Here is a 15,805-nt window from a genome sequence, read left to right as displayed (position 1 = left end):
TGTGGTACTGTGTGCAGATGTGCATATCTTATGCTTTGGTGTGTGGAACTGTGTGTAGACACGTGTATCTAATCCTATGGCGTGTACAACTGTCTGCAGACGCGCTTATCTAATCCTCTGGAGTGTGGAACTGTGTGTAGACGCGCGTATCTAATCCGACGACATGTGGTACTGTGTGCAGACGTGCAAATCTTATGCTCTGGTGCGTGGAACTGTGTCCAGATGCGTGTATCCAATCCTTTGGCATGTGGTACTGTGTGCAGACGCATGTATCCAATCCCCCGGGGTGTGGTACTTTGTGCAGACGCGTGTATCTAATCCTTCGGCATGTGGAACTGTGTGCAGACGCACGTATCAAATCCTTCAGTGTGTGGAACTGTGTGCAGAAGCGCGTATGTAATCCTCTGGTTTGTGGGACTGTGTGCAGACGCGTGTATCTAATCTTCTGGAGTGTGATACTGTTTGCTGATCTGTGTATCTAATCCTCTGATGCGTGTATCTCAGCTTGGATATCAGTGTTGTATTGTGCATGTGGAGTGACCATGTGTATTGCAGTTGGAATATGAGTGAAAGTCTTGCAGGTTTGTATTGGCTAAGGGGGGGGCACTGTGTTTGAAATGCTGTATCTCAGCAACGGTACGTCCGAGCGAGTTGGAGTCTCATCTTAAACCTTCCCGGATACCTGAAGTATCTCTGTACCAAATTTGGTGAAGATCGGTCCAGTCGTTTGGTTCGCATTAGAGCACAGACAGACAGACAGACAGAAATTCATTTTTATAACTAGAGGGAGGACCTGGCTTCGCACGGGTATATTACATTTTATGTTTGTGTAGTGGCCCCATAAGAATTGTCCAATTTTGCATTGGTGTATTTTGTATGTGGTTTGTGTGTATGTCCATAAGCGTCATGTGATTATGTGTATCTCATTTTGAATGTCAGTGAAAAACCTGTGATCAGTTGTTATGGATACCTGGAGTAAAGCTGTATCTAATCCTTCCCCATGTAGTACTGTGTTTAGATGCAAGTATCTAATCCTACGGCATGTGGTACTGTGTGCAGACGTGTGTATCTAATCCTATGGCGTGTACAACTGTGTGAAGACACGTGTATCTAATCCTCCCCTGTGTGGTATTGTGTGAAGAGGCGCGTATCTAATCCTACGGCGTGTGGAACTGTGTGTAGACGCGCGTATCCAATCCCCCAGCATGTGGTACTGTGTGCAGATGCGCGTATCTAATCCTATGGCATGTGGTACTATGTGTAGATGCGCGTATCTAATCCTCCCCCGTGTGGTACTGTGTGCAGACGTGCGTATCTAATCCTCCCCGTGTGGTACTGTGTGCAGACACGCATATCTACTCCTCACCCGTGTGGTACTGTGTGCAGACGCGCGTATCTAATCCTCCCCCGTGTGGTACTGTGTGCAGACGCACGTATCTAATCCTCCCCGTGTGGTACTGTGTGCAGACACGCGTATCTAATCCTTCCCCGTGTGATACTGTGTGCAGACACGCGTATCTAATCCTCCCCGTGTGGTACTGTGTGCAGACGCGCGTATCTAATCCTCCCCCGTGTGGTACTGTGTGCGGAGACACGTATCTAATTCTCTGACTTGTGGTACTGTTTGCAGAGGCAGGTATCTAATCCTCCAAAGTGTGGTACTGTGTGCACACACACGTATCTAATCCTCCCCTGTGTGGTATTGTGTGAAGAGGCGCGTATCTAATCCTACGGCGTGTGGAACTGTGTGCAGACGCGTGTATCCAATCCCCCGGCATGTGGTACTGTGTGCAGACGCGCGTATCTAATCCTATGGCATGTGGTTCTGTGTGCAGAGGCATGTATCTAATCCTCCAAAGTGTGGTACTGTGTGCACACACACGTATCTAATCCTCCCCTGTGTGGTATTGTGTGAAGAGGCGCGTATCTAATCCTTCGGCGTGTGGAACTATGTGTAGACGCGCGTATCTAATCCTACTGCATGTGGTACTGTGTGCAGACGCGTGTATCTAATCCTATGGCGTGTACAACTGTGTGCAGACGCGCGTATCTAATCCGACGACATGTGGTACTGTGTGCAGACGTGCAAATCTTATGCTCTGGTGCGTGGAACTGTGTCCAGATGCGTGTATCCAATCCTTTGGCATGTGGTACTGTGTGCAGACGCATGTATCCAATAACCCGGGGTGTGGTACTTTGTGCAGACGCGTGTATCTAATCCTTCGGCATGTGGAATTGTGTGCAGACGCACGTATCAAATCCTTCAGTGTGTGGAACTGTGTGCAGAAGCGCGTATGTAATCCTCTGGTTTGTGGGACTGTGTGCAGACGCGTGTATCTAATCTTCTGGAGTGTGATACTGTTTGCTGATCTGTGTATCTAATCCTCTGATGCGTGTATCTCAGCTTGGATATCAGTGTTGTATTGTGCATGTGGCGTGACCATGTGTATTGCAGTTGGAATATGAGTGAAAGTCTTGCAGGTTTGTATTGGCTAAGGGGGGGGCACTGTGTTTGAAATGCTGTATCTCAGCAACGGTACGTCCGAGCGAGTTGGAGTCTCGTCTTAAACCTTCCCGGATACCTGAAGTATCTCTGTACCAAATTTGGTGAAGATCGGTCCAGTCGTTTGGTTCGCATTAGAGCACAGACAGACAGACAGACAGACAGACAGACAGACAGAAATTCATTTTTATAACTAGAGGGAGGACCCGGCTTCGCACGGGTATATTACATTTTATGTTTGTGTAGTGGCCCCATAAGAATTGTCCAATTTTGCATTGGTGTATTTTGTATGTGGTTTGTGTGTATGTCCATAAGCGTCATGTGATTATGTGTATCTCATTTTGAATGTCAGTGAAAAACCTGTGATCAGTTGTTATGGATACCTGGAGTAAAGCTGTATCTAATCCTTCCCCATGTAGTACTGTGTTTAGATGCAAGTATCTAATCCTACGGCATGTGGTACTGTGTGCAGACGTGTGTATCTAATCCTATGGCGTGTACAACTGTGTGAAGACACGTGTATCTAATCCTCCCCTGTGTGGTATTGTGTGAAGAGGCGCGTATCTAATCCTACGGCGTGTGGAACTGTGTGTAGACGCGCGTATCCAATCCCCCAGCATGTGGTACTGTGTGCAGATGCGCGTATCTAATCCTATGGCATGTGGTACTATGTGTAGATGCACGTATCTAATCCTCCCCCGTGTGGTACTGTGTGCAGACGTGCGTATCTAATCCTCCCTGTGTGGTACTGTGTGCAGACACGCGTATCTAATCCTTCCCCGTGTGGTACTGTGTGCAGACACGCGTATCTAATCCTCCCCGTGTGGTACTGTGTGCAGACGCGTGTATCTAATCCTCCCCCGTGTGGTACTGTGTGCGGAGACACGTATCTAATTCTCTGACTTGTGGTACTGTTTGCAGAGGCAGGTATCTAATCCTCCAAAGTGTGGTACTGTGTGCACACACACGTATCTAATCCTCCCCTGTGTGGTATTGTGTGAAGAGGCGCGTATCTAATCCTACGGCGTGTGGAACTGTGTGCAGACGCGTGTATCCAATCCCCCGGCATGTGGTACTGTGTGCAGACGCGCGTATCTAATCCTATGGCATGTGGTTCTGTGTGCAGAGGCATGTATCTAATCCTCCAAAGTGTGGTACTGTGTGCACACACACATATCTAATCCTCCCCTGTGTGGTATTGTGTGAAGAGGCGCGTATCTAATCCTTCGGCGTGTGGAACTATGTGTAGACGCGCGTATCTAATCCTACTGTATGTGGTACTGTGTGCAGACGCGTGTATCTAATCCTATGGCGTGTACAACTGTGTGCAGACGCGCGTATCTAATCCTCTGGAGTGTGGAACTGTGTGTAGACGCGTGTATCTAATCCTAAGGCCTGTGGTACTCTGTGCAGACGCGTGTATCTAATCCTATGGCGTGTACAAATATGTGCAGATGCGCGTATCTAATCCTCTGGAGTGTGGAACTGTGTGTAGACGCCTGTATCTAATCCTTCGGCATGTGGAACCGTGTGCAGACACACGTATCAAATCCTTCAGTGTGTGGAACTGTGTGCAGAAGTGCGTATTTAATCCTCTGGTGTGTGGGACTGTGTGCAGACCCGTGTATCTAATTCTACGGCATGTGGTGCTGTGTGCTGATCTGTGTATCTAATTCTACGGCATGTGGTACTGTGTGCAGACGCGTGTATCTAATCCTATGGTGTGTACAACTGTGTGAAGACACGTGTATCTAATCCTCCCCTGTGTGGTAGTGTGAAGAGGCGCGTATCTAATCCTACGGCATATGGTACTGTGTGCAGATGTGTGTATCTAATCCTATGGCGTGTACAACTGTGTGAAGACACGTGTATCTAATCCTCCCCTGTGTGGTATTGTGTGAAGAGGCGCATATCTAATCCTACGGCATGTGGTACTGTGTGCAGACACGTGTATGTAATCCTATGGCATGTGGTACTGTGTGTAGACGCGCATATCTAATCCTCTGGAGTGTGGAACTGTGTGTAGACATGTGTAGCTAATTCTACGGCATGTGGTACTCTGTGCAGACATGCGTATCTAATCCTCTGGAGTGTGGAACTGTGTGTAGACGCCTGTATCTAATCCTTCGGCATGTGGAACCGTGTGTAGACGCACTTATCTAATCCTTCAGTGTGTGGAACTGTGTGCAGAAGTGCGTATTTAATCCTCTGGTCTGTGGGACTGTGTGCAGACCCGTGTATCTAATCCTCTGGCATGTGATACTGTGTGCTGATCTGTGTATCTAATCCTCTGATGCGTGTATCTCAGTTTGGATATCAGTGTTGTATTGTGCATGTGGAGTGACCGTGTGTATTGCAGTTGGAATATGAGTGAAAGTCTTGCAGGTTTGTATTGGCTAAGGGGGGGCACTGTGTTTGGAATGCTGTATCTCAGCAACGGTACGTCCGAGCGAGTTGGAGTCTCATCTTAAACCTTCCCGGATACCTGAAGTGTCTCTGTACCAAATTTGGTGAAAATCAGTCCAGTCGTTTGGTTCGCATTAGAGCGCAGACAGACAGACAGACAGACAGACAGACAGAAATTCATTTTTATAATATAGGGAGATATAGGGAGACAATTCATTTAACACAGAGACAGAATTTCAAGAAAGCTATTTATAGCTGCATATCACTGATACTTTGGAGATTGGACTGGAGTAGAAATATAGAAAAGACTCTATTTGGTTGATAAATTATTAAGTGTTATTCCCCAGTACTGTGCATGAACCGGCCATGGTGCTATTGGGGCCTGCACAGTACTACGGTATAGGAGATTAAAACAAAAACATCTAACTGCATAAAAACGAGAAATAGCAAAATGTATGGTAAATAAGCAATAGTGAAGAGGAAATGCAAGGTAAGAATAGTAGGAGTGGGGAAGGAGAGAGGGGAGTATAGGTGGAGGAGGAAGAAAGGACCGAAGAAAAAATAACATAAAAAACATGGAAGCATAGCTGGACAGGGAGAGACGAGATAATTGAGGGGGGTAGAAAGAGGGGAGGAAAGTTACTAGGGGAAATAAAATAAGACAATGCAACTGAATAACAACAGTATAAGTGGTGATAATGATGCCACGTCCAGGGGCATCAGGGGCTAAAAAAAGGCATAGAAATGCCATATAGACATAAGAGGCAGTTAAAGGGATTCTATCATTAAAATGACATTTTTTGTCCCCAACACGAAGGAATAGCCTTAAGAAAGGCTATTCTCTCCTACCTTTAGATGTGTTCTCCATGCTGCCGTTCGGTAGAAATCCCGGTTTTCTCCAGTATGCGAATGATTTCACTTGCAGCACTGGGGGTGGTCCCCAGCACTCAAACAGCACTGGGAACGTCCGCAGTACAGCGCCACCTCCATCTTCGTCTGGAACCACCTCTCTCTGCGTCTTCTTCTAGCGCTGGGGGTCAAACTTCTACGCATGCGCGGTCGGTTCTGCAATCGGGCCTTGGGCAGAATCGACTTCACATACCCGCAGCCATTTTTTTGTGACCGCGAGCTGTTTGAGCGCTGGGAATCGCCTCCAGTGCTACGAGAGAACTCATTTGCATACCGAAGAAAATCTGGATTTCTACCGAACAGCAACACAGAGAAGACATCTAAAGGTAGGAGAAGAATATCCTTTCTTAAAGTTATTCCTACGTGTTAGGGACAAAAAATTTAATTTTAATGATAGAATCCCTTTAGAGGCCACTGACTCCTAGAGCCGGCACCCCATTCGTAACAGCCTCACAAGATAGTATAAGACAGTCCCAGTGGAAAACTTGATTGATCAGAGCAGAAGTGTCTTCTATTCCAGAGGTAGGTCATCTGAGATAGGCGCACGGTCATGCCAGCAAAGTCTGGGTTTGCGCTGGGGCCTAGAAAGTTAGGGTGTCATAGGAGCTCTAGGCACTGTGGGTCAGACCCAGGGTGACAGTGAGAGCAGAGATATCACTCGACTGAGTGAGCGTGACAAGGCAGCCTTCATGGCAGACCTGTAGGCGTAATAGGAATCCCAGGAATAGCGTATATGGTTCTGAATCAACAGCCCCAGCAGGGGCTTTAGAACCCATCTAGTCCATGAGACGTTGGGAAGAAGATATATTGTGAGACCCTGGAACATCACTTGACCAGACTCAGGAGCCTTGCAAATGATGGCTTCCTTTATCTGGTGTCTGTGAACTCGGCAAATGATATCTCTGGGGTTATTTGGATTGGGTGGGCAAGGATCCAGAGAGCGATGTGCCCTGTCAAGTTTAGGAGGGAAACTGGAAGGAACCCCCAGCAGAGTTGAAAATCAAACATAAGTAGCATTCATTTGTTGATGCTCAATAGACTCGGGAATCCCCCTGATTAGAATGCTATTCCGCCTATGCCAATTCTTCAAGTCGTCAAAGAGGTCAGCCAGATACTGCAGTTGAAGGGAATGGTTTAGGGTGGCTGATTCCTGTGCTGAGAATCTATTGAAGAAGGCATTGGAAGACTCTATCTTGGTGACCTGTCTCTCCAACTGTTGAACTTGGCAAGCACAGCGAACAAAATCAAAGAAAAAGAAAATTATATCCAGCATGTCCCAATAATGAGTTTAAAACATAACTTTTAATAGAGAAAAATATATGTCCATAAAAACTTCAAAATCCATATGACAACGAGCATATTCAGTATAAAAATAGAAACATAATTCACACGGACATACCACACCGACAAGGACAGCACACAAACGACTGAACAGTTCAATTTTGTAGGACTGCTCTGTTTGCAATGATGCCAAGATGGGCTCTGAGCCAGCGCAACTCCCCAAGGTGTCATTAACAGGAGGCAGTTGGATCAGTAAGGTAGGGGTGGCATTCCCAGAGAGTTCTAGGACAGAAGGAGGAGAGGAGTGCAGGTTGCAAGCAGTGCCAGGAATAGTTACCTCAGGGCTTGAGGCACTTACAGTGAAGGTGCTTGTGCAGCCTGCCTGCCTGCGGTGGACATGTTAAGTGTAAAGTTGGCTTGATGGCTCTGGGCTGAGGTTGTGTGCCCAGGGGGACAGCTGGCTGTGCCGACGGCATGCTCTGGCTCATAGCCACAAGAGGCTCAAGCATGGGGGACAATGGAGAGCGCGTCAGGGATGGCCAGACCATGTTCGAGGCTGCCCCCAGTATGGGGAGTCCGCAGTGTTACTTCCAGAAGGGAGCTGGGGGGAAGGCACGAAGGAAAAGACAGGCGCCATCTTGGAGTCTTCAGCACCCAGTCTGATGCTGAAACCCTAGGTGAATATGAGGCACTGAAGACTAGACGGTGGCTACCTCCGTCACCTTTATTAATTAACTGCCAAGATTATTGGAATCTCTTCCCCTAAGGAAGCATGGGATTACTATTAGGCAGGACAGTATATGATGCATATTTGTAGCGATGGAACAGAGGGTTTTTAGTCTAGCTTATATGAACCAGACCCAATAGCCAGTGAAGCGCATAGTAATCACGGCAGTGGGGCTGTTAGTTGCATTGATGCCAGACAGATCCAGCGTCCAGTATTCCAGGCAGACCTTGAGAATGAGAATGCATATAACATATCCCAGCTGGGAAAATGACTAAACTCATATGTCTCATAAAATAAGACAATGGGGTGTTGCCGAATTAGGCAACACTGAGGAACTATAAAAGACACCTCAGCACTCATAGCAGGAAAGATATTTAACATTGGTCTGGTGACAAATTTATATTTATTAACAGTAGCCAGTTTCTATTAAAAGACTGTACAATTACCAAGTTAAGTTCTCTAAGAACACAAGGATGTAAACCACTAGGTCACCATGTTTTACTCAATAAATAGTTTTTAATACCTTTTGGCCATTCTTTATTCACCAGGACAACTAGTTACTGTGTGGTAATGTGCTGGTGCATCTGATAGATTGAATGCAGCCAGCAGAAGACTCTGATCTGAATACACTGTAAGCCAAAGGTCTTGGCAGTGCAGTATTATGAAAGCAGCATGTGCTGTGCTTAGTGTACAGAATCTCAGTGCTATCTGCTTTCAGACCAATCAGATCTTACATACGGACACCTGTAAAATCGGACTCTTCAGGGAGAAGATAACACAAATTTCTATACACAACACTGCAAATATGTGCAGCCACTGATGTGCAGGGGTCTTCTAGTTATGCTTCCCTGCTATAAGCAGGAGCAGCAATAACCTGACACTGAGCAGATGGAATACATTTATTTCCATTTACTCTTCCTTCTCCGTGTATTTTGCTATCCGATAACCTTAGGAAAGGATGAAGGCACTACAGTTGTCAATAGGAATGGGCACTGTAGTTGGCCTTTACATATTACCCATAGGAAATGTAAACTAAAAACCTTTTTCTCTTTTTTTTTTTTTTTATTCTAAGCATGGGCGTGTCTTATGGTCCATAAAATACGTTAAGATGTTGTTAGGAGTATAAGTCAACGTATCCCAAGCAGTCTTTGTGTATTATAAAAATCAAAAAGGATCATTTTTGTGTACAATCCTTTTTATTATTGATCTTTTAGTCTCCATAATAATAGTTAAAATGATTTGTAATGGTGCAATGTGAGAGACAGCTCAATGACTAGTCATTAAACATCTACTTGAAAATATTATCCCACAAATACTCTTCACACATAATATAAAAAATGTGTTAAATCAATACCAACTGTTTCTCCAACGATACTATAACAAAGAAAAGAAAACACCATAAAATCAACATCCTTCTTGATGGATTTTTATAAAATGAATATTTATTTCAATGGTATTTTAAATTACTATATTAAACTCTGATCTTTTAATAAAAAGAACAGAAAGCTTTTTTTTTTTTTTTTTTTTAACTAATAATAGTTTCATAAATTAAAAAATATGACTTTATATCTGTGAAGGCTCTCCAGCACAAAATAGCTCAACTAAGAAAAATGCACTTTTTGCAATTTTTTTTTTTCTCTTTTTTTTTTTTTTTAAAATGAGGTCATTATGGAGCAATGACATCTTTCAAACACTCATTGTTCATATGAACTATCCCTTTTGACTGGATAGATTTGGCACAATTACAACAATCATACACAGTTACAACAGGTTTTTGGCCACCTGTTTCATTGGCTAAATACTAAGTTACCAACTGATTTTTAAATATATAATTTTACAGATATTCAACTATGTCCTTAAAGAATCTCTCTTTCTAGTAAATGCATGCCTTGCTGCAAAATCTCTAGATCATAAATGTGGCTCACAGCCCTCTTCTGTGTGGTCCATGACACCCAAATCAAATGTGTCCAAAACATCCTTGTTTCTTACATATCTAATAGAAGTGATTCATTATAGATTGTTATTATCTAGAAGACTAGACCCATGATTATTTCCAACTACATATATTTTCAAAGGAAAGATAACTGCACTTTTTATTGGTGGTTTTTGAATGGGCTCGTTTTTATGCATATGCTAATTAGCCTCTTGGTGCACCCCGGAAGTCTCATCGTGCACCCTCTGTCTATTGTTTCCTATGTATTTGTACAGCACAGGCTGCTGCTGCTGATGACTTCCTGCTTCCTGTTTGCACACACAGATAGAAGAGAATAGCAGTGATGAGTGCTGCTGGGAACTTCCTGTGCTGGCTGGAAGCTAATTAGCATATGAATAAAATGGACTTACATACAAAAGGTAGGTGTGAAATAGCATTTCTAAAGGCTATGTATGTATGTGCTTAGTTAGAATTGACTTTTCCCAATGACAAAGCCCCTTTAATTGATGAGTAATAGGCACTAGTTTTGCACAGACCTACTACAAAAAGCCAATGAAAAGTGTGGGAGGAACATTCCCTACTGCAATTGTTTTTGCCCCATTGAGCTGCACTGAATGTCAGATGCATACGTCTGTTTATCTACAGTGATGTTGCTGATAATCTGCACATACAAGGTACGTTTGTTCACAGTTATTGCCCCGATTACTGAGCTATGTAATAGCCTGTTAATACAGGACCATGGAGGGCACAAAGGGGCACAGAAGCTTGCACAATTTAGGAGCATCAATAGATCTTGGTAAACAGCTTATAACTATTGCTAAGAACAGTAGAAGTAATCCAGCATCTGCTAAAGACAAGGCTTTATTTCTTTAGAATCCAACAAATTGAAGCACATATGGCCCCAAGTCATAGCTGAAATTATGATTAGGTATGATTTTAGGAGATTTGACCAAGATAATCAAGCAAAGGGTTAGGGTGGGGCATAAAGAGCTATAATGCTCAGCATACTCCCATAGTTATAGTTCCTGAATGACAACTTTGCATTTTCCCTCCATTTACATATGAGCATATAATATAGAGGAACTAACTAGTGCCAACCATGTTGATTGGTGCGCCAATCATTACACAGGCCAAAGCAAACTGCATGGGGAACAGAGCAATTGCTATTTTGTTCATTCCTCCCCCACTAGTTGTCAGCACATCCCTTGTTTTACACAAAGAAATGCACTGCCAACAATCTTGCATTTTTTAGGGTGCTATTACTTGTTCTTCTTTAGGGTGCTATTACTTATTCTTCTTTAGGGTGCTATTACTTGTTCTTCTTTAGGGTGCTATTACTTGCTGTTCTTCCTACACCACTGCAAATGACTAAAACTAATCAAACCAATTGTGTGGTTTCAAAGACTACATGTATTACTGATAGTAAATCACAGATGTATAAAAGCACCCTAAAGCCGGGTTCACACAGGGTTTTTTGGACCAGATTTTGACGCACAAAATCTGCTCCAAAAAAACTCTCCCATGGCTAGCCGCAACTGGATACTAGTGCAGTGCACACAGAGTTTTACGGCATCCAGTCGCAGCATACCGCTCCGGATTAGGCCCAAATGAATGGGCCTAGTTGGCGAGGGAGTTCCAAGCCACAGATTCCGCAGCTGAATCAGTCACAGAAAACGTGTCAAGAAAGGGCATGTTGCTTCTTTTTTACGCGAGTGGGAAAAAACCACTCATGGAAAAAGGAACCCATTGAATTCAATGGGACGCGTTTTTTTTGGCGCCGGATTCTGAGGCAGATTCCGCATCAAAATCCAGACCAAAAAACCCTGTGTGAACCTGGCTTAAGGCCTTATTCACAAGGACAGCAGTCCACCCTGTTTTATTTTTTGGGTTGTGTGCTGTTTGTAGTTGATCAGTTTGTCATTGTTACATAAAAAAAGAATCAATGTGTTGTTTCCTGTTTTTTGTTCCTACGGTTTTCTATTGTCTGTATATCCATTTAACTGGACAGCACATAGATATCATCAGTGTGCTGTCCGTGATTTTCACAGACCTAAAGACTTTAATGGAGCTCTGTGATTTGCAAAATGAACCAAAATGGAGCATGTCACTGTCATTAACATATATGGATCCATACGCAGTCTCTGATTTTCAGAGGCATATCCTGCATAGATGATGCAATGTGTCAACAAATTTTTGGGTACATATAGTTTTTTTTATTAGCTTTTAGTAATTCTATTTAATTTTTGGCATTTTGTTTTTACACCCTTCACTTTGTATTAAAAATATTACTTTGCAAATTATGGTATTTTTTTACTGTATTCAAAATGATACATACATTGTACTGCAACACATTGTACTTACGCTAGGTTCACACTAGCGTTCGGCAATCCGTTCTGTGGTCTCCGTCTTCTGCTTGCGTTTTATGCTCTCCGCCGCGAAACCGTTTTTTTTAAATCAGACACAGAGTACTGCACGTCCGACTCTGTGTCCAGTTTAAAAAAAACAGTTTCGCGACGGAGAGCATAAAACACTCACCGCCGCTCACGGCCGGACATCTTTCAAACCCATTGAAATAAATGGGTTTGAAAGAGTTTTACAGGTTTCCGTCTCCTGCTCTGTTTTGTGCAGGAAACGAAAACCTGCAGAACGGAGACCGGGCGCAGATGTGAATGAGTCCTTAGGCTGAGTTCACACGGAGTCTCTTGGTCAGGATTTTGAGGCGGAAAAAAGAATCGACGTGTTCATTTTTCAGGCGGATTCTGAATGAAAAAATCAATGCTAGTCAATGGAAGGCAGAAAATCCGCATCGCGGTTTTTGGAAGCGGATTTTGATGCTTTTTTTTTTTTTACATGGAATTGACAATGGATTTGGGGCGTTTTTAATAAGATCATTCATGGCCACATTCCAAAAACGCCCTAAAAAAATGCCTCAAAGAACGCGACAAAAAACGCCACACAATTTTTACTAAGCTGATTTTTCCTGACCAAAATCCTGACCAAAAAACTCTGTGTGAACTCAGCTTTAGGCTCCCTATGTGTTGCTCTGCCTCCTGGGTGCCACTGCAATCCATCAGACATCAGTCTCATCACGGGGGATCCGAGAGATGGAAGAGGGGGGACGATCTTGCCCCTGGATGTCTGCTAATGATCACGAAATCTGAGGGGTTAACCTACTGGAATTGGGGTATTTTCCGACTCCAGCAGGTAGTCTCAGGCATTGGTCATGTAATACAGCTGAGAAGTGCTGCGGGAACAGTATTAACTATATGCTCCATATGACTTAGGAGTACAGAGCAGCGTGGGAAGGGGTTAATGTTGCTACTAAAGGGATGCTTGTAGACCACCTGTAGTAATAATTCTTTCAAATTCCAGGAAGAAACATTATTTGTTATATTGTACTCGAGATACAGTAAAAATAAAGGTATATAAAGTTTATCAAGTGTAGAAAAACTCCCAAGTTATCACATATTATTACACAGTTGTGTTAAACTGTGTGTGGTTAAAGTAAAAACATGTGTTATCTGTTGTATGTGGTTTTCTATACAAAGGGCCCAAGGCATTTACAATAATTACCGTACCCTGTGATTAATCTATCACCACCTTATACACATTATCAGTAAATGAATGGCTTTTATTTAGAGATGAGCGAACAGTGTTCTATCGAACACATGTTCGATCGGATATCAGGGTGTTCGCCATGTTCGAATCGAACACCACGTGGTAAAGTGCGCCAAAATTCGATTCCCCTCCCACCTTCCCTGGCGCCTTTTTTGCACCAATAACAGCGCAGGGGAGGTGGGACAGGAACTACGACACTGGGGGCATTGAAAAAAATTGGAAAAAGTCATTGGCTGCCGAAATCAGGTGACCTCCATTTTAGACGAATAGTGGATTTCAAATCCGGGTCATATGAGAATGTGAACTTTGTGACTATGAGACAGGGATAGCTGTACAGGCAGGGATAGCTAGGGATAACCTTTATTTAGGGGGGAATGTTATTAAAAATAACTTTTTGGGGCTCTATCGGGTGTGTAATTGTGATTTTTGTGAGATAAACTTTTTCCCATAGGGATGCATTGGCCAGCGCTGATTGGCCGAATTCCGTACTCTGGCCAATCAGTGCTGGCCAATGCATTCTATTAGCTTGATGAAGCAGAGTGTGCACAAGGGTTCAAGCGCACCCTCGGCTCTGATGTAGCAGAGCCGAGGCTGCACAAGGGTTCAAGCGCACCCTCGGCTCTGATGTAGGAGAGCCGAGGGTGCACTTGAACCCTTGTGCACCCTCAGCTCTGCTACATCAGAGCCGAGGGTGCGCTTGAACCCTTGTGCACACTCTGCTTCATCAAGCTAATAGAATGCATTGGCCAGCGCTGATTGGCCAATGTATTCTATTAGCCTGATGAAGTAGAGCTGAATGTGTGTGCTAAGCACACACATTCAGCTCTACTTCATCGGGCTAATAGAATGCATTGGCCAGCGCTGATTGGCCAGAGTACGGAACTCGACCAATCAGCGCTGGCTCTGCTGGAGGAGGCGGAGTCTAAGATCGCTCCACACCAGTCTCCATTCAGGTCCGACCTTAGACTCCGCCTCCTCCGGCAGAGCCAGCGCTGATTGGCCGAAGGCTGGCCAATGCATTCCTATGCGAATGCAGACTTAGCAGTGCTGAGTCAGTTTTGCTCAACTACACATCTGATGCACACTCGGCACTGCTACATCAGATGTAGCAATCTGATGTAGCAGAGCCGAGGGTGCACTAGAACCCCTGTGCAAACTCAGTTCACGCTAATAGAATGCATTGGCCAGCGCTGATTGGCCAATGCATTCTATTAGCCCGATGAAGTAGAGCTGAATGTGTGTGCTAAGCACACACATTCAGCACTGCTTCATCACGCCAATACAATGCATTAGCCAGTGCTGATTGGCCAGAGTACGGAATTCGGCCAATCAGCGCTGGCCAATGCATTCTATTAGCCCGATGAAGTAGAGCTGAATGTGTGTGCTAAGCACACACATTCAGCACTGCTTCATCACGCCAATACAATGCATTAGCCAGTGCTGATTGGCCAGAGTACGGAATTCGGCCAATCAGCGCTGGCTCTGCTGGAGGAGGCGGAGTCTAAGGTCGGACCTGAATGGAGACTGGTGTGGAGCGATCTTAGACTCCGCCTCCTCCAGCAGAGCCAGCGCTGATTGGCCGAATTCCGTACTCTGGCCAATCAGCGCTGGCCAATGCATTCTATTAGCCCGATGAAGTAGAGCTGAATGTGTGTGCTAAGCACACACATTCAGCACTGCTTCATCACGCCAATACAATGCATTAGCCAGTGCTGATTGGCCAGAGTACGGAATTCGGCCAATCAGCGCTGGCTCTGCTGGAGGAGGCGGAGTCTAAGATCGCTCCACACCAGTCTCCATTCAGGTCCGACCTTAGACTTAGTCTAAGGTCGGACCTGAATGGAGACTGGTGTGGAGCGATCTTAGACTCCGCCTCCTCCAGCAGAGCCAGCGCTGATTGGTCGAGTTCCGTACTCTGGCCAATCAGCACTGGCCAATGCATTTCTATGGGGAAAAGTTAGCTTGCGAAAATCGCAAACTGACAGGGATTTCCATGAAATAAAGTGACTTTTATGCCCCCAGACATGCTTCCCCTGCTGTCCCAGTGTCATTCCAGGGTGTTGGTATCATTTCCTGGGGTGTCATAGTGGACTTGGTGACCCTCCAGACACGAATTTGGGTTTCCCCCTTAACGAGTTTATGTTCCCCATAGACTATAATGGGGTTCGAAACCCATTCGAACACTCGAACAGTGAGCGGCTGTTCGAATCGAATTTCGAACCTCGAACATTTTAGTGTTCGCTCATCTCTACTTTTATTTACTTCATTAAATAAATACAATTAAAAAACTATTACATTCACATACCTTGCTGATAAAACTTGAAGAAGTTCTTTTCTATGCTGCACTCTAAGTTTGTTAGTCTTGAATCGGGGATCATCTATGAGTTCAGAAAGTTCTGTAATCTGAAGCAAATAAATAATTTTACAA

The 15,805-nt window shown here is 44.4% G+C and overlaps 1 protein-coding gene across 1 annotated transcript in view; it reads right to left on the bottom strand.

Annotated features, from left to right (window-relative positions):
- Window positions 1-15,805, bottom strand: part of SUGCT (succinyl-CoA:glutarate-CoA transferase) — a 577,328-nt gene that overhangs the window by 337,404 nt on the left and 224,119 nt on the right. The window contains exon 11 of the mRNA XM_075271200.1: window positions 15,683-15,780. Within this exon, the coding sequence (XP_075127301.1) occupies window positions 15,683-15,780 (98 nt within the window). The remainder of the gene's footprint in view (window positions 1-15,682; window positions 15,781-15,805) is intronic.

Source organism: Leptodactylus fuscus, chromosome 4, assembly GCF_031893055.1.
Source record: "Leptodactylus fuscus isolate aLepFus1 chromosome 4, aLepFus1.hap2, whole genome shotgun sequence".
Lineage (NCBI taxonomy): Eukaryota > Metazoa > Chordata > Amphibia > Anura > Leptodactylidae > Leptodactylus > Leptodactylus fuscus.
This window is presented reverse-complemented; position numbering and strand designations above follow the sequence as displayed.